This window comes from Mrakia frigida, assembly GCF_051309035.1.
Source record: "Mrakia frigida strain ATCC 22029 unplaced genomic scaffold BDY24scaffold_26, whole genome shotgun sequence".
Taxonomy (NCBI): Eukaryota; Fungi; Basidiomycota; class Tremellomycetes; order Cystofilobasidiales; family Mrakiaceae; genus Mrakia; species Mrakia frigida.
Window position 1 is genome coordinate 332,321 of NW_027481255.1, and position 26,375 is coordinate 358,695.

Consider the following 26,375-nt stretch of genomic DNA (forward strand, 5'->3'; position numbering starts at 1 on the left):
TCTCTCAAAGCGGATCAGCTATCCTTAACGAATTTGTCGTAAAGCTTCATCGCATCCTCGTCGAAACCAGCCTCTCCGTTCTTTCGCACCTCCGTTCTTCTCCCGTCTTCTCAACCTCCCAAAGCAGCAACGACTGAAGCGTAAGCAGGTTTTTGCTTGTAGTTCGCGTCCCAAAGCAGAGCTGCTCCGTATCCAGGGAAGACTCTGATAGCGTCGGAACGTAGATTCGAGGTCAGTGAGACGCGTTGCTCCCGTCGGCCTCTTATCGATGAGCGAACTAAACTCACGAAGGGATCCAGGAATACTTGTCGGTGAAGTCCCAGACAGTAATTCCAACGCACTTGGCGTTCTTGACGCAAGCGGCGGTCACTGAGGAACGGAAAGGAGAACGGCGACGCGTCAAGGTCGTTCGAGGGATGAGCTGAAGGACCTGAAGACTTACCGATCTTGTAGTCGTTTGCTCTGAATAATGAAGAATAATCTTAGAGGTCAGAACAGGTGCTCGAAGGGGTAGAGGTAGAGAAAGAGCTGACTGTGCGGCGAGAGACGCGGTCGTCGCCGGCAAAGCGAGGCGAATATCGAGCTCGGTGATAGCGACCTGCTCAACCAAAAGCTGTCAGATTCTACTGTAACTACTAAAGTTGACGATAAACTCACGTCGAGACCGAGAGCGGTGAATCGAGCCATGTTGGTGGCGAGGTCAGCACCGGTTCCAACTTGACCAAGCGTGAAGTGCGACTCTGCGAGAAAGGAGGAAAGCAATCAGCTCCTCCGTCTTGTATGAGATGCTCCGATAAAGAAATAAAGAAACTCACGAAACCCGACTCCATGGAGAGGAACACCAGCGGCGAGAAGGCTCTTGCAGAGAGCGAGCAACGCGTTCGATTTGGCGTTTACTCCTTCGACGTTGTCTAGGTATGAGAGTTAGGTTGGCTTCGTCAGCAAGAAATCTTGCTGCTTGATATGTCGAAGAGAAAGTAAGAAAACTTACAGTCGTTGATGTAGAGTTTGGCAGAACTGCAGAAAGAAGATGGGAAAGCGATCGATGTTCAGCGACGTCTCGCTTCCAAGAATCGAGCCACTCACGGATCAGCAGCAGCAGCCAGCTTAAGTGCAGTAGCAATATATCCAGTTCCGAGAACGGTATGAAAGACGCTAGTTCGATGAGTTCCATCCTCTGAGGGAGAAGCAAGGGGGAAGGTGAGCCGTCGACGCGTCCCATTTCGTTTTGGAATGGCACTCACCATTGAAAGCTTCGTTCACGACATCCCAGTGCATAGTCTTGCCCTTGTATCTTCCAACGACGGTGTTGATGTGTTTAGTGAGGACGGCAGTGACTGAAAGTCGTGAGAGAACGAATTAGGAACGGGAACGACAGAAAACGAGCTCACGAAAAAAGAAAGTGGACGCACGAGTCGTCTTGTCCGAGATATTCTTGACCCATTGAGGAAGCTGAGAGTACCTGTTGGAGAGGAAAAAAAAGTGGGGAGAAGTCAACGAAGAGAGGCGAGGACAGGAAGACGCGTCGAAAACTGACCAAACCAGAGTGTGGCCTGCGAGGTCAAAGGTGAAAGCAGAATGAGTCAGGTGAGGATTAGCACGTGAAAGAAGTCAAGTAGGCCCACCTCGAACCTTCGCTCCAATCGAAGTAGCGTAAGTGTAGACCTGGAAAGGAACAAAAGCAAGTTCGACTTCAGCACGTCGCGTCGAGCACACTTGGAGCTGACAGCTTAACTCACTGCATCAGCGTTGGTGAAAGTGAAAACTCCTTGAGAAGACTCTGTAGCGTCCCACTGTTAAGACAAAGAAACAAAATCAGGGTCGACGACGAGGAGAGGGAGCGACTCAAGAGGGGGCAAGGGCGAGAGCGAAACGCACTTTGAGTTCGTTTCCCTGCGAAGAGACGGAGGAACGACTCAGGTCAGCGAGCTCCCTCTAAAAGAGTCGCACGCAGAGCTTAGCTTCGGATTGAGGACTCACAGGAGTGATCACTCCCTTCAAATTCCAACAACAAAGTCAAAAGTCAGCTCGCCTCGCCTCCTCATCTCTCTTCCCCCTCCAACTCCCCCTTTGCAAAACTCACAAAATTCCCTCCAACAGTCCTGTAAGTCGCGTCATTCTGAAACTCAGAAACCAACGTTGCCGTCCCGAAATACTTCCCCTTGCTGGCGGCGAGTTCTCTGAGCACAGCTCGTTTGGCGAGGTTTCCGTTTCGTTCTTCGATTCCCTGGACGGGAGTTACTCCTGTGAGAGCGAAGAGGGAAAGAGAGAAGGTGAGGAAAATGGTGGGAGAGATAAAGAACATCGGTGCTGAGGATGATGGTGGTTGAGAGGCGAACAGAAAGGGCGAGCTAGCGGTTTTGAAAGCGACGAGCGAGAGAAGAGAGCATGAGGTCAGAACAACGAAGAAAGAGCTCTGCTGCTGTAGTAGAAGGTTACAGACGGCACAAGGGCCCAGCTCGACTGTGGGAAACAACGTGTTCGGCCTCTCTTTCCTCGGTTGAGGGCGAAACGGGAAGAGCGAGCGAGACGCGTGTGGACCTTTTGGCTAGCCTCGAAAGGACATAGGCTGGAAGAAGGTTTTGGTAGAGTCTAGAGAGTCAGCTGAGCGGCTGGATGTCCCAATGGAGCCTGGTCCGAAAACCAGGTCACGGGGGAAGGAAGCGAAAAGACGAAACAGAGCGCTCACCTCTCGACGCGTCGCACGATTTTCACTCTTTGCTTTCCCTACCCCTCGAGTGTTCTCCCGTTGTGTGCTTCTTCTCAAACAGAGGCGAGGGCGGAATGCCCATCTCCAGACATTCTCTCTCTCTCTCTCTCTCTCCTCGCAAACCTCTTCCCAAGAAAACTCTTCTCCATCGACGATTCACTCAACGAACAAACGAGCGACGAGACCCGAAGAGTGTCCAAATCAGGAGGCAGGGAGCACCACGAGCAACTGAGAAAGACTAGAATAAGGTGTGTGTAAAAAAAAGGTACGAGCAAGAACCAGAACCGAAAAGGAGAGGGAGAGGGAGGGAAGGAAAGAACGAAGTAGATAGCAAAGGAACGGGCAATGCAAGCGAAAGGGCGAGAGCAGTTTTCAAATCGAGCCAAAAGAGTCCGTGTGTGTGGGAGTGATATCTAGAACGTCTGTTGGGAGATGCGAAGGAGAACGGGGTGTGGTTGGCGCAGAAAAGAAACGAGGAGAGGGTTCGGTTCGAAACGGAGAAAGGCGAAAAATAGGTGTGTTTATGGGGGTTTAAGTAAAGAAGGGAGGGGAGGGAGAAGGGAGAGGATTCGACTTCAACACCTATTTAAAGGGCGAGGACGGCGACCGATCCAGCGAGGAGGACGGTGAGGACGGAAGCTCCGTAGACGGAAGAAGCTCCTCCGGTAGCGATGGACGAAGCGGCAGCGAGGGCAGAGGAAGCGGATCCAGCGACGTTGGAGACGGCGGCGGAGACGGAGGCGACGGCTGAGGGAGGAGGAAGGGAGGGAAGAACGAAAGGAGCGGGAAGGTCAGGCTCTCGAGCGATTTTCGAACGAGATTTGGAACGGAAAGGAGGGGAAACTCACCAGAGGAGGCCCTTCCAGCGGTGGTGGTGGAGGATCGAGCGGCAGCAGTGGTGGAGGTTCGAGCAGCGGTGGTGGAGGTGACGGCGGCGGCGGAGGTGCTAGGGGCGACGAGGGTGGTGGAGACCTGGGAGACGGTAGCGGAAACGGTGTTGGGGACCGAAGCCGAGTTGACGTTGGAGGAGGCGGCTCCGCTAAAGAGTCGAAGAGAAGAGGTAGAGGAAAAAAAAGGATGCAGAGGAAGGTCAGCGCTTCGTTCGACGCTCGTTCCTCCCCGCCCTCTGTTCGCTTCCCTCCTTCCTACTTTCGAGAGCAGAGGAAACAGAACTCACGCGCAGGTGGTGAGACCGGAAGGGTTGGCTCCGACGGTGACCTGAGCGGCGTAGTTGGCGAGTCCAGTCGAGTCCTTGACGGCAAGGGTGCTGAAAGCAGAGGAAAGGAGGAGAAGGGGAAGGGTTCGGAACGTCAACAACACGCGTCGGGCGCCACCCTTCGTTCCTCCTCTCGAATCCAAGGTGAAACCTATGCTTACATGGAGGTTCCGGCGGGGATGTCGGTGATCCAGGTGTAGGAAGTAGCGGTGGAGCTGTCAAGGATGACCTCGAGCTGAACGGAGGGAAAGGAAAGGGATCGATTGCGAGAGGGGGGCGGGTTGCGGAGAGGAGGGAAGAGGACAGGAGGCACGAGAAGGGTCAGTTCTACGTTTCTTGGCGTCACTGTACAGAGAGTGCGAGATATGGGACTGTATACTCACGACCTCAGAGATGGAACCTCCGACGTTCATGCTGTAGAAAAGAAACGAGAAAGAAAAGGGAAAGGACGAGAATAAGCCAAACAAGTTCGGAACCTCCTTCGCCATTTCAACTCCTGGCAGGAAGATTGAGAGCTGGTACGAACTTGACGAAGTAAGGAGGGCTTCCTCCGGACCAGGACTGCAAGTAGAGAACGAGGAGCATCCAGTCAGCAAGAGCGAGAGAGAAGCCACGGGGGAGGGAATCGATGGTGAGGCTGCGGTGCCTTGGAAGCGATGGCGAGGAGGAGGCGAAAAACGATGGGACGAGAGAGGAGGGAAACGTACGAGGAGGGTGGGCTGGCAGAAGACAGGAGCCGAAGGAGTGTTGACTGAGAGAGAGAGTGCATCCATCCATCCAAAAGAAAGAGAGAGAGAGTCAGTCAACTGGAGATAAGGAAAGGATCGGAGGGCACAAGAAGGGAGGGAGGAGGAGAGGAAGGAGAGCGAGGACGTCCTCCTCCTCCTTCCCTTCCTCTCGTGTTTGTTCTCTTCTCTACGACTCACCCGTGATGGCAGACTGAGCCGAGACGGCGGCAGCAGCAACGAGAGCAGTGAAGAGAGTAGCGATCATCGTGAGGGAGAGAGGGAGGGTGGAAGGATTAAGAAAAAAGGGAAGGAGGGAGAAGGAAGAGGGATGTGGATGGAGGGGAACCAACGGTGCGTTTTCCTAGCCTCCTCTTTCCCCCAGAGAGCGCGGCTGACAGGCCCCCAGGTCAATTAAATTTATCGAACAACCTCTTCACTGTGAGAATCAGCCTCCTCTCAACGTATAGGAGTCGAAATGTGACCCAAGTGAAGGAGGGAAATCCTACTTTCAAGAGGGGAGGAAAACGAACCGAACGCGTTTCGTTCGCGGAAGAGAGAGCCTGGTGACGATCGTTTGACAGACGCCGAGGGAAGATGGAAAATTCTCCTTTGGGTGAAAACGGAGGAGGAGGAGACGTCCTCGCGAAGGTTTTGTTTGGTAGTTTCACTTGAGGACGGCGCCGAGAGAGACGGGAGCGAGGAAAGGAACGGAGAGGGCTGAAAGGAGGACGACGCGTTCGTCCGTCCTTGTTTTTCTTCTTTGCTCTTCCCTTTCTAAGAAAATTCCTCGACAGATTCTCAAGGTGGCAGCTAGTACGGAGTCTGATCCTTAAAGCGGTTGAAGCTTGTCTCCGAGAAAACCTGCTTGAGGGCGGACACTCGAGCTCTCTCCTTCGTTTACCGCGACTCGTTCGTTGTTTACCTTTTCCCTCTCGTCCTTCAAAACTCCCCAACCTAGCTTCTAACATTGAGATTTTCACCCAACACCAACCCGACCTCAAGAAAAACCTTCCTTTCTCTCCCAAAATCGATGACGTTTGTTTTATCTTCTCCACGTTCAGCTCAACTTCGAAGCTCAACGACGGTCGTCCTGTCTCTTGTTCTCCGCCCAACCATCATGACCTCCTCTCCCGTTACTACCATCCAAGAGTGGCTCGTCGGCCCTCTCAACACTCCATTCTTCACCACTTCCTGGTCAGTCGCTCAACCTGAGCGAACTATAGTCTTTGTGCACGGGTGAGTTTCGACCCTTCCTCCCTCCTTCTACTTCCTTTCTGAGACCTCGAGAGATGGGAGGGACGACAGGGAGGGAGCTATAGAGGAACGGTCGACTTTGTACGCCTTCGAAGAGCTCAAGAGTAGCCTACGAACTCCAGAGCATTTGGAAAATCTTCCTTCTCGCTTTCCGGTTCTCTGTCTACCCGCTCCCGTTCAGCAGCTGACTCCCTTCCCCTCCTCTCCCCTCTCTCTTCCTCCTCCCGCTCTTCACCACCCTCTTCTCTTCACGCCCCCCCACTAGCTTCAACGAACACATCACCCGATACGATCACTACTTCACCCTCCTCTCTCAACTCACTTCCTCTCGCATCTTCGCCTTCGATCAACGAGGCTTTGGTCACTCGGCTTTCACCCTTCCTCCCTCCTCTGAAGAACACTCTCATCTCAAGGGAACCAAGAGGAGCAGGAAGGGAATCACGAATACGCCTCAGCAGAGAGTCGACATTGAGTTCTGGGTTAGGAAGGAGGCGGAGAAGGCGAAGGGAGGAAAGGTCTGGTGAGCTTGAGCTTTGAGCTTTCTCGTCCGAGGAAGGGTCTTTGGGCTGAGGGAGGATGGGGAGGGAAGGATGGGCTGATGGTTGTAGAGATGGGAGGAGAAGAAGAGAGAGATCGAACTGACTATTATCTTGCTTTGCATAGGCTCTACGGTCACTCGATGGTGAGCTTTGAATCTCCTCCCTTCCCTCTTCGAGCTCAGCTCGTTCGTTCGTGTTCCTCGTTTCAACTACCAGAGCTGACTCGATCTCGGTCTGCTTTTCCTCTCCTTCGCGCAGGGAGGAGCTCTCGTTCTAGGAATCCCAACCTACGCTGCTTCCTCAGCCTCTGGAACCAACGCTGGAGACGTCCCTCTCCTCTCCCTCCTCTCTGGAATCATCTCTTCCTCGCCACTCATCCATCAAACTACCCCAGCTCCCAAGTGGCAGGTACGTACCGCTTCCACGTTCTATCCATCTACTCGCTGCTCGACTCTCGTTCTTTCGACCGAAGCTGATCGTTCGTGCCTTCTCTTCGTTTCCTTCGACGCGTCTCGTCCCGTCCCAGGTCTCCCTCGGAAACGGAGTCGCCAACCTCACTTCCTTCCTCGCCAACAGGCACATCCCAGCTCCCGTCGATCCTGCCCAGCTCTCGAGGGATCCCGCGAAGGTCGAGGAGAACAGGAAGGACGTGCTTTGTCCTCAGACGGCCTCGGTGAGTCTCGTCTCTGGAGTTTCGGGTCGACGCGTTCAATCTCCTCGAAAATTATGTACTGACACGTTCGACGTTCGGTTTTTGATCAGCTCGGAGCTCTCGGACCCATGCTCCTCACCGGACAAGCTCTCCTCACCGACGGAGCTCCCAAGGACTGGCCCGTCGATCTTCCTGTTAATCACTTCTCTCCCATCTTCGAAACTTACCCTCAGCTCGCTGACTTCCTTTCTTCCGTACCTTTCTTTTTCTCAGCTCCTGATCGTCCACGGAACAGCAGATGCGGTTCGTTCACCTCCCTCTCCGTCGAAGTCTCGTCGACGCGTCGACCTTCTTTCCTTCGCTGATTTTTCTTCCTTTCTTGTGGCTCGTCCTCAGATCACCTCTCCCAAAGCCTCTCACGAGTTCCACTCCCTCCTTCCCGCTGAGCACATCAAGAACAAGTACATTACCGTTGAGGTGCGTTTCTCTCTTCCTCTCCCTCTCCCGTCCGCCTCTTCTCTCGCAACGACGATAACGCTTGTTGACACTCTCTCCTCCTTCTCTTTCCCACACCACTCTCCTATCCTTATTCTTTTGCGCTCATCGCCGTATCGCTCAATCGCACAGGGAGGTTTCCACGAGCTTCACAACGAGCCCGCTCCGATCTGGGAACACCTCGCGAAGGACGTGTCGGAGTTCGTGCTTGCTCAGAGTTCGAACTCGAGCGTTCCCGTTGCTGCTCAGGTTGAGACGGTGGGAGCTGGAGAGCAGCAGTCGAAGCTTTGAGGGAGCTGAGGTTGAGGATCGAGAGGAGAGGGGAGGAGGAAAGGAAACGTGGGTCTCGGATTCGGCGCCATCTACTTAATTACTTACTTGATGACGAGATCGTTTTGGGCTTTTTTCGTTGAGGATCGTATGCTTTCTACGACTCTTTCTTGTGTTTTGGTCTGCTCGAAGTAGAATGGCCGTCGTGCGAGCAAAAGTGGCCTTCTTCGTTTGCGTCTCGTCTCGCTCTGGAATACGAGATCCATGGTTTGCCAGGATCAAGGCCAAGAAAGAGAGATGAGAAGTTGAAAAATACTAAGGCAAACGACTATTGTTTATATGCTAACAGAAGGGAGAGGAAAAGGACGAGGGCGACGCGATCTCGTTCGCTCCATCCTGTTTGCGACGCGTTCTTTCACCACTTTCTTTCTGAGACTGGTTGTCTTGTCTCCTCTATTGGAATAACCCCCTTTAAAAATCTTCTGGCCCCACATAAAGTTGGAAGAGCTCGCCAGAGATGGTTGACGAGGACAGGAGACGCGGAAGACATCTCTCGACGCGGGAGAAGAGATCAATCAACTGGAAAGAAAAGGTGGCAGATGGCAGACCGGGGTCAGAGTCAGCACCAAGCTCCATCTGTGTGATTTAGTGTCACCAAAGCAGTCGGGATAAAAGGAAGCAAAAAAACAAAACGAAGCCTTCGCCTTCCTGCGAAACCGCCAGCTCGCCATCCTCTCTCTCCTCTCAACGCTCACCTTCCCCTCAACTCAGCCAGCGATGGACGCCATCCCGCTCTCTCCTCCACCATCCTACGAGACTCTTTCCCCTCTCTCTCCTCGCTCATCACCATCCAACTCAGTAACCCACGAGGAGGAAGCTCAGGCCGTCGAATCCCAACCTCCTCCCCAACGACCTATCCTCCTCACGCGCATCTCTTCCTCAGCCAGCGATGAGCTTCACGAGGAAGAGTTTCAGGACGACGAAGTGAGATACCTCTACTCTACACGATGAGAGCTTTACCTAAGCGATCAAAGCTCACGACTCCATCCTCGTTCGTTTCCACAGGGTCCTCCCTCCCCAGCTTCATCCTCCCATCACCGCCAACGAACCTCCTCCTCGACTCGCCATCACTCTCCCATTCTCCTCCTCGACAACTCCAACTCCTCCGCTGCGACATCCTCTTCATCCCCTGCAAGCCATCATCCATCTCGTCCCTTTGCTTCCAGCGTCGTGATCCCTTCCTACACCGTCGTCGGAGCAACTCCCGGACTTCCCCCTCCTCCTTCTTCGTGGGTCGTTTTCCACGTCGAGATCACCATAGCAGAGACGGGAGGGCTCGTTAGAGAGAGGAAGAGGTACTCGGAGTTCTGGGAGTTGAAGGTCGCTTTGAGAAAGGCGTTTCCTGTGAGTCTGAGTGAAGAGGGAAGGAGGGAGGAAACGAGTGAGCTCACTGCCAGGGCTGACCTTCGCATCGCCTCGTCTTCCCGACTTCCCAGCATCTGAAGGTCACTATTCCACACCTTCCTCCGAAAAGCAACATCTGTGAGTCTCCTCTTCTCGTGCTCGAGCTCGAAGGATCTTCAGATGGAGGGGAAGGAGAGGAAAGAAAGGCTGAGCTCGAGCTCACCTCTGATTCGTTCTGCCTTCTTCCCTTCTCCCTCCAGCCAAATTCCGCCCTTCGTTCCTGGAGAAACGACGAGTTCGACTGCAGGAATGGCTTCGAATAGTTCTACTTCATCCTGTGAGCGATTCGTCCGTGCAGTTCTTGGCTATCTTTTACTTTCGCCAGGAAGAGAAGCGAGATCGCCATGACTGACCCCTTCCCCTTCCTCTCGCTTCTTCGACTCACAGGATATTGGATCTTGCCCGATAGTCAAGGAATGGCTATTGATGTAGGAGCATGCTCGACCGAGGACGAGATGAACCGTAGAGGCGCTTGATCGTGAGTCTTCACGCTCGCTGTTCCTCGACGCGTCGAGGTCCTCACCTCTCTGACCTCCCTTTCTTCTCCCCGGCCGGGGTTCTCTCTGCAGCATACTCCTCGAGCAGATCTACTGCTCGGGAAAGTAACGTCGTCCTACCCTCGAGCTCCAACGACTCCAAAACATCGTGAGTTCGCCGATCTCGACCATTCTTTCTTCCTCGCCGACCTCACCGGTTTGCGTCCCTCTCTGACCTTATCTTCTCCCTCTCCCGAAGAACCCCAGACCTCCCCAGACGAACGAGGAGCCACCACCAAGCCTGCTTGGTTTCTTCAGCATCGTCGACTCGGTTGAATCGGAAGCGACGCTTGGGAAAGATTGGTTGGTCCTCCTTCCTTCTCACAAACCTCCCTCCCTGTCTTCTTACGAGACCCCGCCCCCTGAGTGTCTGAAACTAACTCTTCGCCCCTTTTCTTATCGTCAGGATCGTCCTTCTTCTCAAGCGTTCCCAGTTCTCTCAGAAGAACGGAGTGCGACTCGACGTCTCAGCCCTCAGCCGCCCTCTCGACCTCTTCCTCGCTAGCTTTGCCGGGTCTACCTTTTGACGTTTGATCTTCATGATCTTCCCTTTCCCCGTGGCCTGATCATCTTTCCCTCGAAAGAGCGAACCGGTGAACCTGGCGAAGGAGAAAAGGGCAATCCACTTCCCCACTCGCTCTCGTCCGTTTGATCGCGTTGGCCTCTTTTAAAGAGATTGCCGTCTGACCATCCACCACCACCACCCCTTCAACCCCTTCACCTTTCTTTACTTCCCACCTAGCAGAACATGTCGATTCACAAGACCGAAGGAGACGCAGAGACAGCAGTGGTCGAGGTCGAGCAGCCTCCGGTTCGAACAGGATGGAGAGGAAAGTGAGTGTTGAGCTCGTTTCTTTTCTCGAACACCTCTTGCCAGACTCGGATCCTCTGTTCTCCGAGTTCTTTTTCGACGAGGAAGTGGGTGGCATCCCAGCTCGACTTCTGGATCGACGATCGGAGCCAGGAAAGAGTCTGGCTGATGGGAGGTCGAGGAGAACGAAGGAAGGGAAGAGGGCGGCTAGGAAACCGACTTTTGAGATCGCTCGTACCCTTGGCTGACTTCTCTTTCCTCTTGCAGGTACGACTCTGCTCTCGTGCAGATGGTTCTCGTCTCTTTCGTGTGCTTCTGCTGTGAGCAGACGTTCTCCCTCCTCTTCCTACAGTCTATTTAACTGACCTCTCGCTCTTCTTTCGTTGAAAAGGTCCGGGGTACGACCCTCTGCCGACTTCGCCTCGCCCCGCCCTCCCTCTGACTCTTATCTCTCTCTTTCTCGCATCAGGATGTTCAACGCTCTCAGCGGGTTGGGCGGAGGAGGTAAACAAGATGCTACGACAGCAGATAACGGATCGGTTGCTCTGTACTCGTGAGTGAATCGAATCGGAGGGACATCTTTGTCGGTGCCTCTCGCGCTCTTCCTGACCATCTCCAATGATCCTTCGCAACCTCCAGCACTTTCGCAGTCTTTGGATTCTTCGGGTGAGTGCTGTATCTGCCTCGACGTAGATCGAGTGCCGAGAGCTGCAGTGAGAGAGCTCTTCTGACGCGTCTCTCTTCGTCCGTCTCTTTTCTCTTCTTCCAGAGTGAGTCACACTCAGCTGCCCTCGTTTCCCTTTCATGTCTTTCTAGATGCTTATCCTAGCTTCACTCTCTTAGGGAACTATCTGCAACAAGCTCGGACCTCGGCTCACTCTCTCGATTGGATCCGTGAGTGGTTGGTCGAGACGCGTCGCGCTCTTTCGACGCTGACTTACCCCCATCCTTCGTCGTCCACGATCAGCTCGGATACTCTCTCTACATCGGTACGGAACAGTCTTCTCCGTTGCAATCCTGATCAAAACTGACTACTTCCCTTGTTTTCTCAGGCTCACTTTACTCGACCGTCATCACTCAAACCAAACCTCGCGAAAACTTTGTGATTGCTGCGGGAGCTATTCTTGGTCTGTGCGCTGGTATGCTTTGGACGGCCGAAGGAAGTCTTATGTTGGGGTGAGCTCTTTCTCCATAACTCGTAGAATCCGTCCAGAAGGGGAACAAGAAGCGAAAGCTGACCTTCTCCCCTTCCCGCCCCCTTTCTCACTACAGTTACGCTACCGAGAAGACCAAGGGACGATTCACTGCTCTCTTTTGGATGATCTTCAACTGTGAGTAGATTATTGGATGGTGATATGGCGAGTGGACTGAAGAAGAGGGGGAGGGAGGAAGGACGGGAGCGGGAGCGGGAACGGGAACGATTGCTGACCTTCCCTTCGGTGTTTCTTTTCCTCTTCAAACCTCCAGTGGGTGCCGTAATCGGAGCCGCTATACCATTAGCCACGAACTGGAACACGGGGGAGACTGCTGCGGCTTCTGGCTCAACCTACATCGCCTTCCTCGTTATCACCCTCGTCGGCGCCTGCATTCCTTTCCTTCTGACCAAACCTTCCAACGTCGTTCGAAGCGATGGAACGCGAGTGACGGTTGAGCGACAGTCGACATGGAAGTCCGAGTTCAAGGGTCTCTTCTTCGTGCTCAAGAGCGATCCTTGGGTGAGTGCTCAACTCCCACTTTCTTTTCTGACGTCGTTTCGTCGCCGTCACTTTCTTTTCTGACGCCGTTTCTTCCCTTTGCCCTGCTACCACAGGTGATCTTTCTCTTCCCTGCTTTCATGAGCAGTAACTGGTTCTACTCGTACCAATTTAACTCTATGAACGGGTCTGGGTACTTTGGGATCCGTGGAAGGACGCTCAACAGTGAGTGGCTCCTTCTCCGACCTCTTCTGGCCCTCCGTTCCCCTCAGATCGATCACTGATATCCATCTTCCAGACTTTTTGTACTGGCTCGCCCAAATCGTGAGTGCTCTCCTCGGAAAGAACGTCGCATCGTCCCTCCCGTCGCGTTCGAACTCCTCTCCTCCGTTCCCGTCTGACGCCTCCGTACTTCGTTTCGACAGTTCGGATCCTTCGCTATTGGGATGTTCCTCGACTCTAACCTCACTCGAAGGACTCGTGCTTACGGTGGATGGTTTATCGCCTTCGCCTTGACGAGCATCATTTTCGGAGGAAACTACGCGGCTCAAACCTCTTGTGAGTTCGACCTTGACAGACCGGGCCTCCGAGGGACTGACCAGCCGTTTTCGATTGTATGATTCAGACACCAGAGCTTCCGTTTTGGCTGAAGGTTGGGCTCCTGTCACAGTCGGAGACTCGGCGTATGCGGGCAGGTGGGTGCATCTTTCTCTTCCCCCTCACCCTTCTTCCCCTTCGTCTCGACGACGCTGACTCGTGCACCTTCACCTTCGCAGAGCTATCCTCTACATGCTTAACGGATTCTACGACGCCGTCTTCCAGACCTTCTGTTACTGGTCGATCGGTGCGTCCCTTTTCTTTTCTACAGTTCTCGTCCTCTCCGCCTTTCCTAACCTTTCCTCCTTTCTCGCTGGGCAGGATGTCTCTCTAACGATATCCGAAAGCTCGCTATGATCGTCGGATTCTACAAGGGTGAGTTTCGGACGCTGTTTGGTGCGAAATGGGCTTGACCTGACGCGTTGTTTCTCCCTCCCTTCTTTTTTCACTCAGGACTTCAATCCGCCGGAGCCGCCATCACCTTCAGACTTGACTCTCTCAAGATCCCTTACATGACGATCCTTGCGTCTTCTTGGGGAGTTCTCGTCGCGTGAGTCTTCTTCGCTCTTCGTCTCCCAAATCGAACTCAAGACCGAGCTCACTTCTCCCCTTTCCCTTTTTCTCTGCAGCGGTCTCCTCATCATGGCTCCAGTTCTTTACCTTCGGGTTCAGAACCACACCGTCGAGGACGTCGTCGATGCTGCTGGAGACGTTGTACCAGAGAGGGAGACCAAGGACGGAGAGCATTACGCTGCCGACCAGAAGGTCTAGACTAAGCTCTTCTTACCTTTCTTCCTCCTTTGACTACTTCGGGTTCGTATCTACGATTTCTAATCTCTTTATCTAGCTCTGCTCTACTTTACTTTACTTTTCTTTCCTTTCCTCTTCTTTCTCCCTTCTTTTGAGTTGTATTTGGGCTCGTGGAACGACATAGTCTTTCACAGCGACGAACGTTTGATGCTCCTTCCGATCTAGTTTCTCGAATTAGAGAGACGTTCATCTAGATGTTCCACGGCGAGACAGCCTGAGCAGTGAAACTGACCGCCCCTCGATCCTCCATGTGCCAGCAGTCCTCGAGACGAACCCCGATCTCTCCTTCGATGTATACTCCAGGCTCGTTCGAGAAGGAGGTCCCCTGGAAGACGAGGAAGAGAGTCAGCGTCGCGTCCCTCTTGATCGTCGCTCTCTACTCACCGTCAAGATCTCGAACTCTTTGTTTCCAGCGTTAAGGTAAGGCTCTTCGTGAACCTGGAGTGAAGAAGAACCGGGGAGAGGTTCAGCTCGTGAGCGAGGAAGAGTAAACCGAAAGAAAGGCTCGACTCACCTCGAGTCCGATCCCGTGTCCGAGTCGATGAGTGAATTTCTTCTCGAGACCCTCTCGAGCGATGACTTGCCGAGCAGCGTCGTCGACTTCAGAAGCTCGTACTCCAGGCTTGACAACGGCGTAGGCTGCTGCCTGAGCTTCGTGGACGAGATCCCAGATCGCACTGAACGGAAAAGAGAAAGATAAGATCAGTGGGAAGCAAGAAGATCAAAAAGAGGGTAAAAAGACGACTGACAGGTGTTCCTTTGAGATTTTGCTCTCAGGCAGAGCGAAGGTCTACGAGAAAAAAGAGGCCCAGCGTCAAGGAATTCAACTCAACTCGAGGACGCGTTCGAAAGACTCACCCGAGTGATGTCGGCGACGTAGCCGTGGAACTTCCCTCCAGCGTCGATAAGGACGAAGTCCTCCTTCTTGAGCTTGTACGAGGAAGAGGCTCCGTGAGGGAGAGCAGCGTTGGCTAGAGATCGAGTGAAGGAGTTCAGCGACGCGACTCGATGGACCAAGAAAGAAGACAACGCACCTCCAAAAAGAACAAGACCATCCGTTCCAGGCATTCCTACGACTTCAAAGTTCTTCTCGAGGAGATCGTTGACCTGAAGAGAAGCAAAGAAGTCGAGAAAGACGCGTCAATTCGAGCGAGTCGAGGAAGGGAAGAGAGATCGAACAAACCTCCAGCTCAGTTTGCCCGATCCTGACTTGGTCTCGAGTAGCTCGAATAGCATGAAGGGTGAGCTGTCGAGGATGAAAGAGAGGAAGAGTGAAAGGGTCAGTTTGGTAAACTGAACGAACCCTCTTCCTTCTCTTCGACTCACCTCGTTCGCACACTTCAACAGGGCAAGCTCTTCCTTCGACTTTCTCTCTCTCAAGCTCCGCACCTCCTTCGTCGCCACACCGATTTCTCCATTTCCAATGACCCTCTTCAGCTGATCCATCACTCCTACCCTCATCGCCTCGTCAACTACAATTCTTCCGCTGACATCCCCCACCTTAGCATAAGCGTCCTCGCTTTCCTCCCAAGGCAACCACTTGATATCCTTCCCAGCGATACTGAGCTGCTCCTTAGCTCGGGTCTCTTCGAAGCTGGGGACGATCACAGAGAGTTGAGCCGCAATCGCTCCATCTGGGTGAGTGAAGGGAACGACGACGAAGAGGAAGGGACGTTCGCTCAGATGCCATTGCGAGGACGAGACGTTGAAGAAGTAGAGGGAAGTGGGAGAGGGTTCCGATATGTAGGCTGATATGTTTTGTTCGATGAGTGTTGCTGCGAGGAGGTGTTGGCGGGAGAGGTAAGAGGAGAGAGGGAGGGGGGAGAGGTTGGAAAAGCAGGTTGGAATGGGTGCGGCCTTCTTGAGGTGATGGCAGGAGGGCAGGGAGAAAGAGGAGGGAGTGATGAGGAGGGTGAGAGCGAAGAGGATAACGGTAGGGAGGAGGATCTAGAGGTAGGATCAAACGACAAGGGAGGAGAGAGGGAAGGAAGGAAGACATGGTCAGCTCGAGTCTTCCTTCCCCTTCCTTCTCCCGCTCCCCCAAAAGGCACGTTCGCCCATCTAACTACTCCAAAACAACCCTCTAGACATCTTCCTTAGAACGCCGGCATGATAAAAAAGCTCACCCAGTTCAAAAGGCAAGATCTCTTCGACCTGATCTCCGAAGCGAAGGGTCGAGAAGAGAGCTCAGATTCTTGCGACTCCTGGTCGTTCGAGAGAGGGAGGTATTCCTGTTTCGCCATGTCGAGATCGTGTCGCGGGCTGGTTTGACCTATCCGAAGAAGTTTGGAAGAAGGCGAGTTGAAGCGGGTGGTGGTTGGAGGAACAGAAGAGAAAGGAGGACCAAAGCTCGCATGTAGTCCTCTCGGCGATGGCCGTCGCTGCGTTCCGCTAGGAAAATCTGCTTCCGGATCAATGTCAGCGTCTTGATAGTTACAGCAAGATTTGCTGGGAGTCAATGCTGTCCTAGCCCGAGGCCCTGAGGTGCGCAGGTTTGCTCTACAGTCTGTCGCCGACTTCGAGCGCTCAGCCCTCTCGACTTCAACGCATCAATTCATCTTCTAAACTAGTGTGTCCTACGACTCCTCGTTCTCCGTCAAATCTCCTATAAGACCTCAAAGCTTCTTAACGCAGTTCTCCCAATCTCCTCCAGCCTGAGCGAAAGCCTGCGACTCGACGAACGACGCGAGGGAGCAAAGCCCAGCTTTTGCAGCAGTTGATCCTTGGAGCTTTTTGGAGCATTCGGGGAGGTCTGAAAGAGGTACGACGGCCTATCAACGTGGAAACAAGACGAAGAAGACAGAGAAAGGCGTCAGCTGTGAGACGCGTTCGACTCGCCGCTCGCGAAACGTCGAACAGCTGAAGAAGACCAGAAGAGACTCACCTTATTGAGCACGATCCTGCCGAAGGTTACTGACAGAGTTTTGTCTTGAGTAGAGGTGTTGGATTGCTAAGTAGCGAGAACGAAGAAGAAGGAAAAGAGCCGGAAGAAGTCAGCTTCGAGACACGTCGCATCTCTTTCTCTACGACGTGAAGGTGAGCTCGACTTACAGAGTCACGACCATCTTCTCCTGGCTCCACTGACGGACATCCACCACCTTTCCCGATCTAAAATGATCCTCGCTTGCTGAAGTGTCCTGCGAGATGTCGTTGAGGCTGATTCGTTGAGCGTGAGGGAAGGTGGAAGCGGTCGAGCTCGCTTCCTTCCTTCTCCTCCTTCCTCCCTCCTTCGACTCGCTCCTCCGTTCTTGTCCTCCGAAGTGGAAGGGCATCGATTCTTCGAGTGCTGACGGGGAACGTGCTTGCTAGAGCTAGCAACGGGAGGGGAAGGATGGATCTCCATGAAGGAGGCGGAGAGTGGATGGGGAGGCAGTCGAAGTTGTGAAGGGAGGAGGGATGAGCTCGAAGCTCCTCTCGCTCGATCTTTGGACGCGACGTTTTTTTTTTTTTTGGTCTCGGTGCGGTTTTCCGAGAGCTTTTGGCTTTTCCAGAGGTGACCGAGTAAAATGATCTCACTATCCATATACAAAAGAAGGTTGCTAAACTGACTGAAGAAAAGAGGAAACGAGCAGAGGGGAGGCAAGAGCGAGAACGAGAGCGAGAACGAGAGCAGAATATCCTTGATGAGACTGTTTTTAGATTCCAGACCAGAGTCCGTAGAGAGCAGCGGTAGGACCGTCCCTGCGAGAGAAGAAAAAAGAGGAATGAAAGATCAGCTCGGTGTCGAAGACTCGTCTTGAACGAAGTTGGACGCGTCCACCGACTCACCAAACAAGTCCGGTGGAGGTGTTCTCAGCACGATCAGGCCAAGCGTTGACTGGGGAAGAGGGAAGTAAGAATCAGTAAGGGAATACGGGAGGGACTGGGTGAAAGAGTGATGAGAACGAACCGAGTCCGTCCCAGAGTTCGAGACCAGAAGCTTTGACGGGAGATCCAGTTCCAGTTACGGAGAGAAGTCCAGCTCCGGTGGAGTTTGAGAGCCAAGGGTACCTGAAAGAGAGAAGAGAAGAGGTCAGGACGGATTGCGCGTTCTGAGAGCAGGGGACGAAACTGACACTCGAGTTGTGATAGCGAGCTCGTCGTTGGCGAAGATCTCAACTACCGAATTGTCCACAAAGACGGTGAGGTTGAGGGTGAGAGACTCCTGTCCGACGATGGGCCAGAGCTTCAGCTTTCCAGTTTCGGTAGCGTTTCCGTCTGTAGAAACGAAAGGACGCATGATGATCAGAAACAAGGGGGGAGAGAACGAAGACGCGTCGAGCGAGGGGACTCACAAGACTTGATGAGGGAGCTAGCAGATCGGTTGACGGTCAAGTTCTGAGCTGAGACGTCGTAGAGGATATCGGTGTACTCCTGGTCGGAGGAGAGCACTCGGAATCCAACTTGGTGAGTCGAGTTGGCGGCGAGTTCGAAGGATCCAGCACTGAAGGAAGAAGACGAAAGAAGAACGACGCGTCAGTTCACGGTCGACGACTGAGAGTAGTCGAGAGACCTACAGGACGTAGAACCGACCAGTGGGCTGAGTCTCGAAAGCCTCGAATCCCTCCTTGACGTCCCTGCTCTCGAGCTCGGCGACGTTAGATCCAGCCTTGTAAGCAGCGACGGTCTCAGGAATGACGTGCTGTCCGAGCGTTTCGACGGTGATGGATCCATCGGTCTCGTTCTTGACAGCCCAAGCTGCCTTCTCGTAGAGATCAGGAACTCGAGACGCGTCGACGTTGGGGATAGTTTTGAGGTAGAGATCTCGGAAGAGGTTGAAGGCTCCCTGAGGGAAAGAAACGGAGCAAGTCAGAAGACTGATCTCGACTAGCTGAAAAGAGAACGATTTACCTGGTATCCCTGCTGAGTTGCAAGAGCCAAAGACGCGTCGTCTTCGTAGGTCCATCCGATGACGACCGACCGAGGCGAGTCTCCCTTGACGGGGAAGGCGACGAACGCGTACGACTGTCCCCAATCCAGAACACCGCTGTAGAGAGAAACGAAGTAGAGGAAGGTCAGGGACGGAACGAAAAGGAAGAGGAGTTGAAAATCGTACTGACGAGTACAAGATGTTGGTGTTCACACTTCCATCAGCCCGAGCGGAGTACTCAATAGCAGACCAGAGAGGCCAGTGCTCTTGGTGATCAGGTCGACCGTGCTCAGTTCCGTAAGAGGCAAAGTCGGTAGCAGAGTCGGAAGGATCGTCGGTCGCGTCTCCGGTCGCGTTGAGTCTCGAGACAAAGGCGGTCTCGAAGCTTTTTCCAAAGTCTGAAAGGTTCAAGGAGGGGGAAATCAGGCTCGAGGCTCAAAGGAGACGAGCAGAAGAGAAAAGAGTTTCTCACTTCCACTCCATTCCGACCAACTCGACTTCACACCTCCGATTCCTCCTCCGCCCTCCTCCCCAACGAAGCCTCCCAGGTACTCCCAATCGAGAGCATTTCCATCCTCCTTCTGTCGGTAGAGCCAAAGCTTGGGTCCAATGTCGTGTCGACCACCAGAGATGGTCGCGAAGTGAGCACCGTTGGCGACGGAGGTCAAGTTCGTCGGTCCAATGAGCGCAGAGAGCTGAGGCGATCGGAAGATGTACGGGTCTCGGAATCCAGCTGAGAAGAGATATTAGCATCAGTCAAAACGCCCTTATCTGAAGACTGAGACTGCTGAAGGAGGGATTCAATACTCACTGATGTTCCTCTCCGGCCAATTCGTGAGGACGGGATTGCCTCCGCTTCCGTAGGGGAGCTTGATCCACGACGCTCCTCCGTCCTCGGTCCATGCTATGATGACCAGGAAAAGTGTAGCCTGGTTAGCAAACAGAAGTACGAGGGGAGAGGTACAACGAGAAGAAGACGAGACCCTCGACGCGACGCACCGATACTCTGAGTCTCGGCACCCTCTTCCTCTCTTCCAGGAACACTGGTTCCGAGCCGGGAGGTGTAGGTCGAGGTGTAGAGAATGGTAGGGTATCCGTTGTGTCCAGGATTAAGGATTGATCCGTCGAAGACTCCTCGAATGTCGTAAACCTCGGAAGGCCACTGCGACGCGTTGAGACGAAGGAGGAAGGATCAGCCTCAGTCGCTGTACCGCTTCGAACGACGCAGAATAGCGAGATGCAACGACGTACGATAGTCTTGGCTCCCTCGTGACCTTGGTCTGCAAGGGCAAAAGAGCGTATGTCAGATCAAGAGAGGAAAGGGAGAGGGACGAGAGAAGGAGGAAAGGTCGAAACTCCGTTCTTCTTTCCCTTGTAGGAAGTCGAGAAACTCACAATCGTACCAAAAAGTCATGTCCGAGCTCCAAGCTGCTCCTTGAGAGACTGTGAAAAGGAAGAGGGATGTCAGGTACAGTCTGTTTTGAGAGGGAATGTGCGGGCTCACTGTTTCCCCATTGAATGTGCTGTTGGGATCCGGATCAGCGAAAGTCAGCCGACTGAGCTGTTCATACCTAACTCTCTCTACGAGAGCGCTCTTCTACGCACCTGAGGATGGTACTGGTATCCCGCGTGAATCGAACCATCGTCCCTCTGGTACATTCCCATCGGATCTGCGATTCAAGGAAGAGAGAGGACGGAGAGAGTCAGCTTGGCTGTTTTTTTGCGCGACTTTTTCAAGAGAGAGACTAGAAGACTCACCGTTCATCCATCCCTCGGGAGCGATGAATCGAGCCTTGGGTCGGAAGGTGGTGAAGAGAGTCGCGTTCCCACAGAGAGTGAGATCGGTGGGAGCCTTCGTCTGGTCTAGATCGCACTCTGCTGAAGAGGTCGAGTTGTTGGGGAGCTCGGTTTGCCTCTTGATTGACCGAAGACCTGGAAGATCAAGCTCGGCCGCTTGAGGGAAAGCAGTAACGACCGCTGCTGAGGTGAGGAGGAGGAGGGAGGAGGAGGAGAGGAGAGGTAGCATCGTTGAAAGGAGTCGGCGATGGTGGTGGTTTGAAGAGAAGAAGCAGGAACGAAGGCGAATTCGAGTTGGCAGAAGGAGCGCTTTGGAAAGAGTGACCACGAGGTCATGCTGAGAGGATCAGGTAAACACTGCTAGCGAAGGGAGCACAAGAACCAAGGACCAGGTTCAAGGAATTGGTAGCCGCCTCCTCTGCCGCCCGTCAGCCCGAGAAGCCGAGCACAGAAAAGTGGGAACCATTGGGAACCAAGCAAGGAAGGGCAGAAGAAGCGAATCAGAGCAGGCGAAAAGGGTTCCAGGGGTGGCAGGAAGATGAGGAAGCGAGCTCAGCGCCGAGTTGACGACCTGTTCAACGCGATTCTTTGGGAATGAAAAAGTTCATGACCGACCCGCGAAGAATGACGAAGTGGAGAATCCTGTTGGTGATGGGTTTTGCTAGAGATGTCGTGAAAATTGCTCGATGTGGTTTGAGGGAAGAGGAAGAGCCAAAGCGGAAGTCGCTTTTTCTCCCTTCGAACGTCCATCTTCACTTGGAAGTCGGAACGCGGCTATACGACCGAAGTGACCCATGCTGGGAGGCGAAAGAACGTTGACCGTTCTGCTTCCCTTGGTTATTCTTCTCGGTTCTCAATTCAACTCGAGGCGGTCTGCGTCGCGTCGCGTCGCGTCGCCTCCTGTCTTTCTTCCTTTCCTTCGTTTAGGGACTCGGTAACGGCACCAACACTTCTACTATTCCTTCTTGGGTTGCCGAGTCTTCTTAGTCTCACAACAGAGGTTTCCTCGTCTGTATCGAGGCTTTCGGAACGCTCATTTGTGAGTTTCCCTCTCTGTCGCGACTTCTCTCTTGCTCGCCCCGCAAGCTGACCTCCTCTCTGCTTTCTCTTCAGCGTACTGGCCCAATTCCGCCACTTCCTTCGTCGACTCCTCGTTCTCTTGGAGGTGAGTATTCGTTGTGATGTCGAGAAGCAGCGTCGGCGGGCCTGCTGATTTCCTCGCTTTCGCAGCAGTTGATCCTTGAAGCTTCTTGGAGCGATCAGGGAGGTCCGAGAGGAGTAAGACGGCCTATGAACGTGGAAACAAGATGAAGAAGACGGAGAAAGGTGTCAGCTGTGGGACGCGTTCGACTCGCCCCCCTCGAAACGTCGAACAGCTGAAGAAGACCAGAAGAGACTCACCTCGTTGAGCACGATCCTGACAAAGGTTACTGACAGAGTTTTGTCTTGAGTAGAGGTGTTGGATTGCTAAGTAACGAGAACGAAGAAGGAGGAAAAGAGCCGGAAGAGGTCTGGGGTGAGAAGAACGAAATCCTCAGCGAAGGTTTGGAGGAACTCGAGGTCCGAGGTGATCGTGTAGGGAGTTGAAGCATTGGAGAACTGTGAATCAGTACCGCAAGAGGAGAGAGGGGCGATGGGTCAGCTAAGAAGGTCGAGAAAGGAAAGAACGAAGAGGAGAATGTAAAGACGAGACGCGAGGAGAGGAGAGAACGGTCGACGTACCAATCCAACGATGTGGTTGAGACCTCTGTTGACTCCACTGGAGGGACCTCTGTAGCCGAATACCCAAAGAAGCAGGATCGAATGAGCAGGGAAGGCGGAGACGTCGAGACGCGTCGAATGAAAGAAGGACCAACGAGCGAGACTTGATCAACCTCACACTCTTCAGGGAGCTCGGAGGAGATCTGGTAGCGACCTAAAGGGATGAACGCGAGGAAGAACTTCAAAATGTATCAGCAAGCGTGTCTTAAGAGGGCTGGAACTGGTCGAGTAGTTTCAAGAGAGACGAAAAGCTCAACTCACCTTCCTGCGAGAACCATGGAGTCCAGGCTCCGAGCTGACCAAAGATCTGAGTAGAACAAGAAGTTCGAAAGAGAGAGGGTTAGTTTCAGCAAGGCAGAGAACCAGAAGCGAGAAGGAAGAAAGTCAAAAGAGAGAACGGACGAGAACGACTCACCTTGGGATCGAGCTTTGAAGCTGGGGAATCGGTCAGCAAGATCTGAGGACCACTGTTGCTCTTTGCAAAGACGACGGTAGCAGCGGCAAGCAGGATAGTAGAGTAAGCGAGCATCCTGAGGGGAGGAGACGGCTGAAGGAGGTGGGCGTGAGAGTGAAAAGAGTGGCAGCTTAAACGGACCGCATGGAACGCGCTGTAGCAAGTCCACAGGCAAGTCGGAGTTCATCAGCATGGTCGGAGTACGACGTTACACCCCGTGGCAGGAAGGGAAAACGTTCTCAAATCTGGAGGAGGGACAAGAAGAAACAGAGGCGGGGAGGAGAGAGGGGGAAGGCATCTGTTGGATCTCGGAGGCTGAAAGGAAGCTTTGAAACACCAAGGGGTGACTGATTTCCTAGGTCGATGTATCAGCAAGAGAGGCAGCTGGAGCGAGCTGGAGACCCGAGAGTCATGCAAGAAGGCAGGTGGGCTTTTGAAAGGAAGGAGATAAAAAAGGTGAGCTCGATCTTGACTTTTAGACCTCCGCTCCCTCGACGTCGGTTCCTTCGAGACGTGCGATCCCCAATGCCTGGTCAGAACGAAGAATCCAGCAAGCAGGGAATGGCAGAGAGAGAGGCTGCGAGACCGTCAACAGATCCTCTCTTGGAAGTTTGAGAAGAAAAACAAGCAAAGGAAGGGCAAGGAAAGGGAGGAACGGCGACGGCATCGAGTGATCGTGGAGGACTTGACTTCTTTTGCCCTCCCCTCCTTCCCTTGGTTATCTCAAACCACCACCATCGAAAAGGGAGAAGATCAATCTAGCGCTCTCCCCACTCTCTCTCCACTCTCTCTCCTCCCCATCCCTCCCTCACGACCTTGGAAAACTTTCAGGGTTCTCGGATTGTGAGTTCCGCCTCTCCCCTTTCCCCTCATCTCCTCCCGTCCCTCCCCAGGATGATCAGCTCGTCATCTTTTTGACACCTCCCTTCCTCCTCCTTCCTCCTCTCTCCTCTCTCTCTCTCTCTCAGATGCTTCCTCTCGTACTTCTCCTCCTCCTCTCTGCTCAGGTCGGACTCTCCTCTGCGAGGCCCATCTACGAGGACGAGCTCGGCGCTGAGGCTCTCATCGGAGGAGTTGAGCTTGCTAGAAGCAAGTGGGACTGGACGACGAACGCTGCTTCTGCTGCTGTAGAAGACGACGACGAGGATGGAGAAGGAGAGAGGGTCGGCATCTGGAGAAGGCAGGACAATGGCACCGAACCAGGTGAGTCTTCTCTCGTTTTCAGCAAGGAGAAGAGATCAAGAGGAGGAAGAGGAGAGAGGCGGAAACGAAACGAGATAGACCTCCTTCTCGAGCTCCTTCCTCCTCACTCAACACTACTAGATCCTTGAATCTATAGTTCAGGGATACATCGGGTGGGACAGATGACTCTGAACCTCCTTTGAGCAAGAGAAATTTGCGGCGTCGCGATCATTTGAGGAGCCCAAGCCCTTGTCGGCAGGTCTCCCTTCCTTCCCCCAGGAAAACCCAACGCTGACCTCGTCGCTTTAATTTCCTCAGTCTCATCGGCCCCAACTACTGAGTCTCAAACGCCAGCTGGGTGAGTCGCTGCTGAACCTTCCCTTTCTCTCGAGCGGAAAGCTGACGCATCCTCCTCCTTCTCTGCTCTTCTGTTCACGACGCGCCTCAGATCCGCTACTCTCTCGGAACCTGCCATCACTACCAGCGCTGCAGTTACACCTTCTTCCCCTCCTACTTCAACCACTGCCACTGAAAACGCACCTTCCTCGACGACTACTCAAGTTGAGGAGCCTTCCCCTACCTCTTCCTCGCCAGCAACCACCGAGGAGGAAGAAGCGCCGACGACCACTCAAATCCAAACCTCCGAAGCGTGAGTTCCGACCCTCAGACATACATACCTTCATCTAGATTAGAATCCTCTGCCTCGCGTTTCGTTCCGCTCACCGTTTTTGGTGGTGTCGTCGTTGCAGAATCACGTCTAACGTCTCTCCTCCTACTTCTGCCCTCCCTCCGTCCACCACCGCTGCTGCTCAATCCTCCTCTTCACCTCCCATCGAAACCTCGGAACCACCATCTACTTCGGTGCCTGCGTCAATTACGGACGTCTCCAGGTGAGTTGTCCGTCAGATCCATAGTGAAGAGCCAGACTCACTTGGGAGCTTCTGTCGTTGGTCGGCTTGGAAAACACAGTTCGTCTGACGATTCTTCGTCTCTTCTTCCCCCCTCTACCGTCACCATCTCGGTCCCTCCTACTCCTCCTCCTACTCCTCCTCCTACTTCGGTCTCTCTTATCCAATCTACTTCGGTCTCAATCGCCTCGTCGCCTCCTCCCCTCACGACCATCGTCACGTCCGTCCTTGTCTCCCCTTCCTCCGCCCTCGCCTCCATCTCTGGCCCTACCCCTACCTCCACCATCACCGTCGTCGTCCTCTCGGGCTCATCTACCTCTACTTTGTCGTTCGATTCTACCTTATCGTTGGTCTCTCCTTCCTTCAATCTCCTCGTCGAACGATTCTCGAACTGATTCGAATTCCGCCTTCCTCCTCTTCCAGCAGTCCCACTTCGGATTCCCCACCCAGTACAACCGCTGCTCCTCCAACCACGTCGGCCTCCCCTTCGGAAGTTCCCGAATCCACTTCCAGGGAGGGTACGATCAGCGTCTCTCCGCCTCAGATCTCGACGACGGCAGCAGGAACGACGACGACCAGGGCTCAGCCGATCGCCACGACGCTTCCTACTGGTGCTACCGGAGTTCAGGTCATCACTGTGATCGAGTACTATACCTTCGAAGGGTGAGTCTTTGCTTTTGTTTCCGTTTTGAGTTTCGAGGTCGAAACTGACTCGCTCTGGTTTCCCTTTCCCATCGCGACCTTCACAGCCAAACCCTTTCAACTGGAGTTCCCATCTCTGTCCCCATCGGCGGAGCGAGTACTGCGACACGAGCAGAGGCTGATGCTCGTGAGTTAACTTTGATTTCAAGCTTGTTCTGCTTAAATCGAACGCCGAACTGACGTCGTCTTTCCTTTCTCGTTTTCGACGCTTCGTTCAGCTTGTGAGTTCAGTTTATTTCGCCTCAGATGATTACCGTACATACTTGCTAACATCTCCTTTTTTCTCCAGACATCGTAACGATTTTCGTCGACCCTTCGGATCCAGTGGGACCCACCGGCGTCGCGACCCAAATCGTCGTACGTCCTTCTTTTCCCTCTTCTTCTCCTCGCCTCAACCTCGAACTGACTTTTTTTTTCCGTCCCTTCGCAGACCTACACCGCAGATTACACGACTACCAACTCGAACGGCCAACCCGAAGTCGTCCTTGAGGTGAGCCTGCCCGCTCTCGAATCGATCCAGCTCGACCGCGTCCTGACTCTTCTCCCTCCTCTTCCTTCTTCTACAGACCCTCACCTCTCCCATCATCGTCACTCGAACTCTCCGCCCAACAGCGGGAGCTCTTCAAACCTCCGCTTCTCGACCCGTCACTCTCTCAACCTCCACCCTTACCAAAGTCTTCGTGGGACTCGTCGTCGGTGGATTGGGAATCGGAGGACTCGCCGTCTTCTGATCTCTTTCCTCTCTTCTCTCCACATCTCCATCTCCAACTCGATCTCACGAACCCATCCATCTTGAACCTACTCTAACGTCCCCCACTTTGCTTACCTATCATACACGCTCATCTCAGCCTCACCTCCATCCAGAGACTCTATCTCGTCACGTCCTTCTTTCGTTCCTTCTCGTCTCAAATCCATCCCGCACTCTAGACTTTCTCTCTTTTCTCCC

The 26,375-nt window shown here is 53.5% G+C and overlaps 10 protein-coding genes across 10 annotated transcripts; 4 read left to right on the forward strand and 6 right to left on the reverse strand.

Moving 5' to 3' along the window:
• Nucleotides 1-32: 32 nt before the first annotated feature.
• BDY24DRAFT_138230 (endo-1,4-beta-xylanase) lies at nucleotides 33-2,530 on the reverse strand. The gene is made up of 17 exons (XM_076636057.1): nucleotides 2,444-2,530; nucleotides 2,084-2,351; nucleotides 1,981-1,995; nucleotides 1,879-1,893; nucleotides 1,740-1,793; nucleotides 1,626-1,665; nucleotides 1,538-1,553; nucleotides 1,413-1,462; nucleotides 1,245-1,337; nucleotides 1,087-1,177; nucleotides 992-1,017; nucleotides 816-911; nucleotides 658-740; nucleotides 534-598; nucleotides 443-462; nucleotides 288-369; nucleotides 33-204 (listed from the first exon to the last, which is right to left on the reverse strand). Exons 2-17 carry the CDS (start codon nucleotides 2,303-2,305, stop codon nucleotides 111-113), a joined length of 1,062 nt encoding a protein of 353 aa, XP_076494562.1. The 5' UTR covers nucleotides 2,306-2,351; nucleotides 2,444-2,530; the 3' UTR covers nucleotides 33-110.
• A 306-nt stretch (nucleotides 2,531-2,836) lies between these two features.
• Nucleotides 2,837-4,989, reverse strand: BDY24DRAFT_396659 (uncharacterized protein). The gene is made up of 8 exons (XM_076641472.1): nucleotides 4,853-4,989; nucleotides 4,634-4,677; nucleotides 4,453-4,487; nucleotides 4,310-4,340; nucleotides 4,088-4,161; nucleotides 3,888-3,977; nucleotides 3,559-3,749; nucleotides 2,837-3,457 (listed from the first exon to the last, which is right to left on the reverse strand). The coding sequence occupies exons 1-8, from the start codon at nucleotides 4,917-4,919 to the stop codon at nucleotides 3,297-3,299; spliced, it is 693 nt and encodes a 230-aa protein (XP_076494563.1). The 5' UTR covers nucleotides 4,920-4,989; the 3' UTR covers nucleotides 2,837-3,296.
• Nucleotides 4,990-5,768: 779 nt separating this feature from the next.
• On the forward strand, nucleotides 5,769-8,033 carry BDY24DRAFT_396660 (lysophospholipase; the record flags this gene model as incomplete). The annotated part of the gene is made up of 9 exons (XM_076641473.1): nucleotides 5,769-5,890; nucleotides 6,174-6,428; nucleotides 6,572-6,590; nucleotides 6,706-6,855; nucleotides 6,974-7,120; nucleotides 7,210-7,293; nucleotides 7,373-7,402; nucleotides 7,496-7,576; nucleotides 7,727-8,033. The coding sequence occupies 9 exons, from the start codon at nucleotides 5,772-5,774 to the stop codon at nucleotides 7,883-7,885; spliced, it is 1,044 nt and encodes a 347-aa protein (XP_076494564.1). The 3' UTR covers nucleotides 7,886-8,033.
• A 468-nt stretch (nucleotides 8,034-8,501) lies between these two features.
• BDY24DRAFT_138304 (PX domain-containing protein YPT35) lies at nucleotides 8,502-9,911 on the forward strand. Its single transcript, XM_076636058.1, has 6 exons — nucleotides 8,502-8,848; nucleotides 8,930-9,268; nucleotides 9,361-9,406; nucleotides 9,529-9,605; nucleotides 9,716-9,806; nucleotides 9,898-9,911. Exons 1-5 carry the CDS (start codon nucleotides 8,642-8,644, stop codon nucleotides 9,758-9,760), a joined length of 714 nt encoding a protein of 237 aa, XP_076494565.1. The 5' UTR covers nucleotides 8,502-8,641; the 3' UTR covers nucleotides 9,761-9,806; nucleotides 9,898-9,911.
• A 568-nt stretch (nucleotides 9,912-10,479) lies between these two features.
• On the forward strand, nucleotides 10,480-13,862 carry BDY24DRAFT_396667 (MFS general substrate transporter). The gene is made up of 18 exons (XM_076641474.1): nucleotides 10,480-10,698; nucleotides 10,943-10,995; nucleotides 11,067-11,073; nucleotides 11,145-11,228; nucleotides 11,315-11,341; nucleotides 11,518-11,569; nucleotides 11,643-11,664; nucleotides 11,728-11,851; nucleotides 11,948-12,006; nucleotides 12,143-12,390; nucleotides 12,486-12,594; nucleotides 12,668-12,693; nucleotides 12,795-12,927; nucleotides 12,995-13,064; nucleotides 13,146-13,213; nucleotides 13,288-13,341; nucleotides 13,420-13,516; nucleotides 13,596-13,862. The coding sequence occupies exons 1-18, from the start codon at nucleotides 10,613-10,615 to the stop codon at nucleotides 13,735-13,737; spliced, it is 1,461 nt and encodes a 486-aa protein (XP_076494566.1). The 5' UTR covers nucleotides 10,480-10,612; the 3' UTR covers nucleotides 13,738-13,862.
• Nucleotides 13,863-13,876: 14 nt separating this feature from the next.
• BDY24DRAFT_396671 (peptidase M24, structural domain-containing protein) lies at nucleotides 13,877-16,088 on the reverse strand. Its single transcript, XM_076641475.1, has 9 exons — nucleotides 15,903-16,088; nucleotides 15,103-15,723; nucleotides 14,960-15,022; nucleotides 14,811-14,883; nucleotides 14,635-14,747; nucleotides 14,526-14,566; nucleotides 14,291-14,453; nucleotides 14,161-14,214; nucleotides 13,877-14,101 (listed from the first exon to the last, which is right to left on the reverse strand). The coding sequence occupies exons 1-9, from the start codon at nucleotides 16,017-16,019 to the stop codon at nucleotides 13,967-13,969; spliced, it is 1,380 nt and encodes a 459-aa protein (XP_076494567.1). The 5' UTR covers nucleotides 16,020-16,088; the 3' UTR covers nucleotides 13,877-13,966.
• Nucleotides 16,089-16,391: 303 nt separating this feature from the next.
• Nucleotides 16,392-16,867, reverse strand: BDY24DRAFT_417192 (uncharacterized protein; the record flags this gene model as incomplete). Its single annotated transcript, XM_076643680.1, has 3 exons — nucleotides 16,392-16,547; nucleotides 16,661-16,726; nucleotides 16,862-16,867. 3 exons carry the CDS (start codon nucleotides 16,865-16,867, stop codon nucleotides 16,392-16,394), a joined length of 228 nt encoding a protein of 75 aa, XP_076494568.1.
• Nucleotides 16,868-17,270: 403 nt separating this feature from the next.
• Nucleotides 17,271-20,674, reverse strand: BDY24DRAFT_396676 (glycoside hydrolase family 32 protein). The gene is made up of 16 exons (XM_076641476.1): nucleotides 20,384-20,674; nucleotides 20,231-20,295; nucleotides 20,130-20,148; nucleotides 20,021-20,068; nucleotides 19,877-19,905; nucleotides 19,625-19,787; nucleotides 19,437-19,529; nucleotides 19,098-19,358; nucleotides 18,816-19,023; nucleotides 18,607-18,742; nucleotides 18,273-18,541; nucleotides 18,051-18,199; nucleotides 17,832-17,973; nucleotides 17,666-17,766; nucleotides 17,545-17,593; nucleotides 17,271-17,457 (listed from the first exon to the last, which is right to left on the reverse strand). The coding sequence occupies exons 1-16, from the start codon at nucleotides 20,649-20,651 to the stop codon at nucleotides 17,412-17,414; spliced, it is 2,046 nt and encodes a 681-aa protein (XP_076494569.1). The 5' UTR covers nucleotides 20,652-20,674; the 3' UTR covers nucleotides 17,271-17,411.
• Nucleotides 20,675-20,997: 323 nt separating this feature from the next.
• On the reverse strand, nucleotides 20,998-22,712 carry BDY24DRAFT_417194 (uncharacterized protein; the record flags this gene model as incomplete). Its single annotated transcript, XM_076643681.1, has 9 exons — nucleotides 20,998-21,083; nucleotides 21,179-21,219; nucleotides 21,541-21,710; nucleotides 21,824-21,889; nucleotides 21,950-22,021; nucleotides 22,145-22,193; nucleotides 22,304-22,337; nucleotides 22,445-22,490; nucleotides 22,599-22,712. 9 exons carry the CDS (start codon nucleotides 22,710-22,712, stop codon nucleotides 20,998-21,000), a joined length of 678 nt encoding a protein of 225 aa, XP_076494570.1.
• Nucleotides 22,713-23,605: 893 nt separating this feature from the next.
• Nucleotides 23,606-26,160, forward strand: BDY24DRAFT_417195 (uncharacterized protein; the record flags this gene model as incomplete). Its single annotated transcript, XM_076643682.1, has 10 exons — nucleotides 23,606-23,840; nucleotides 24,138-24,177; nucleotides 24,268-24,468; nucleotides 24,569-24,709; nucleotides 24,789-25,073; nucleotides 25,151-25,390; nucleotides 25,477-25,556; nucleotides 25,719-25,786; nucleotides 25,860-25,919; nucleotides 25,996-26,160. The coding sequence occupies 10 exons, from the start codon at nucleotides 23,606-23,608 to the stop codon at nucleotides 26,158-26,160; spliced, it is 1,515 nt and encodes a 504-aa protein (XP_076494571.1).
• Between the last annotated feature and the right edge of the window lie 215 nt (nucleotides 26,161-26,375).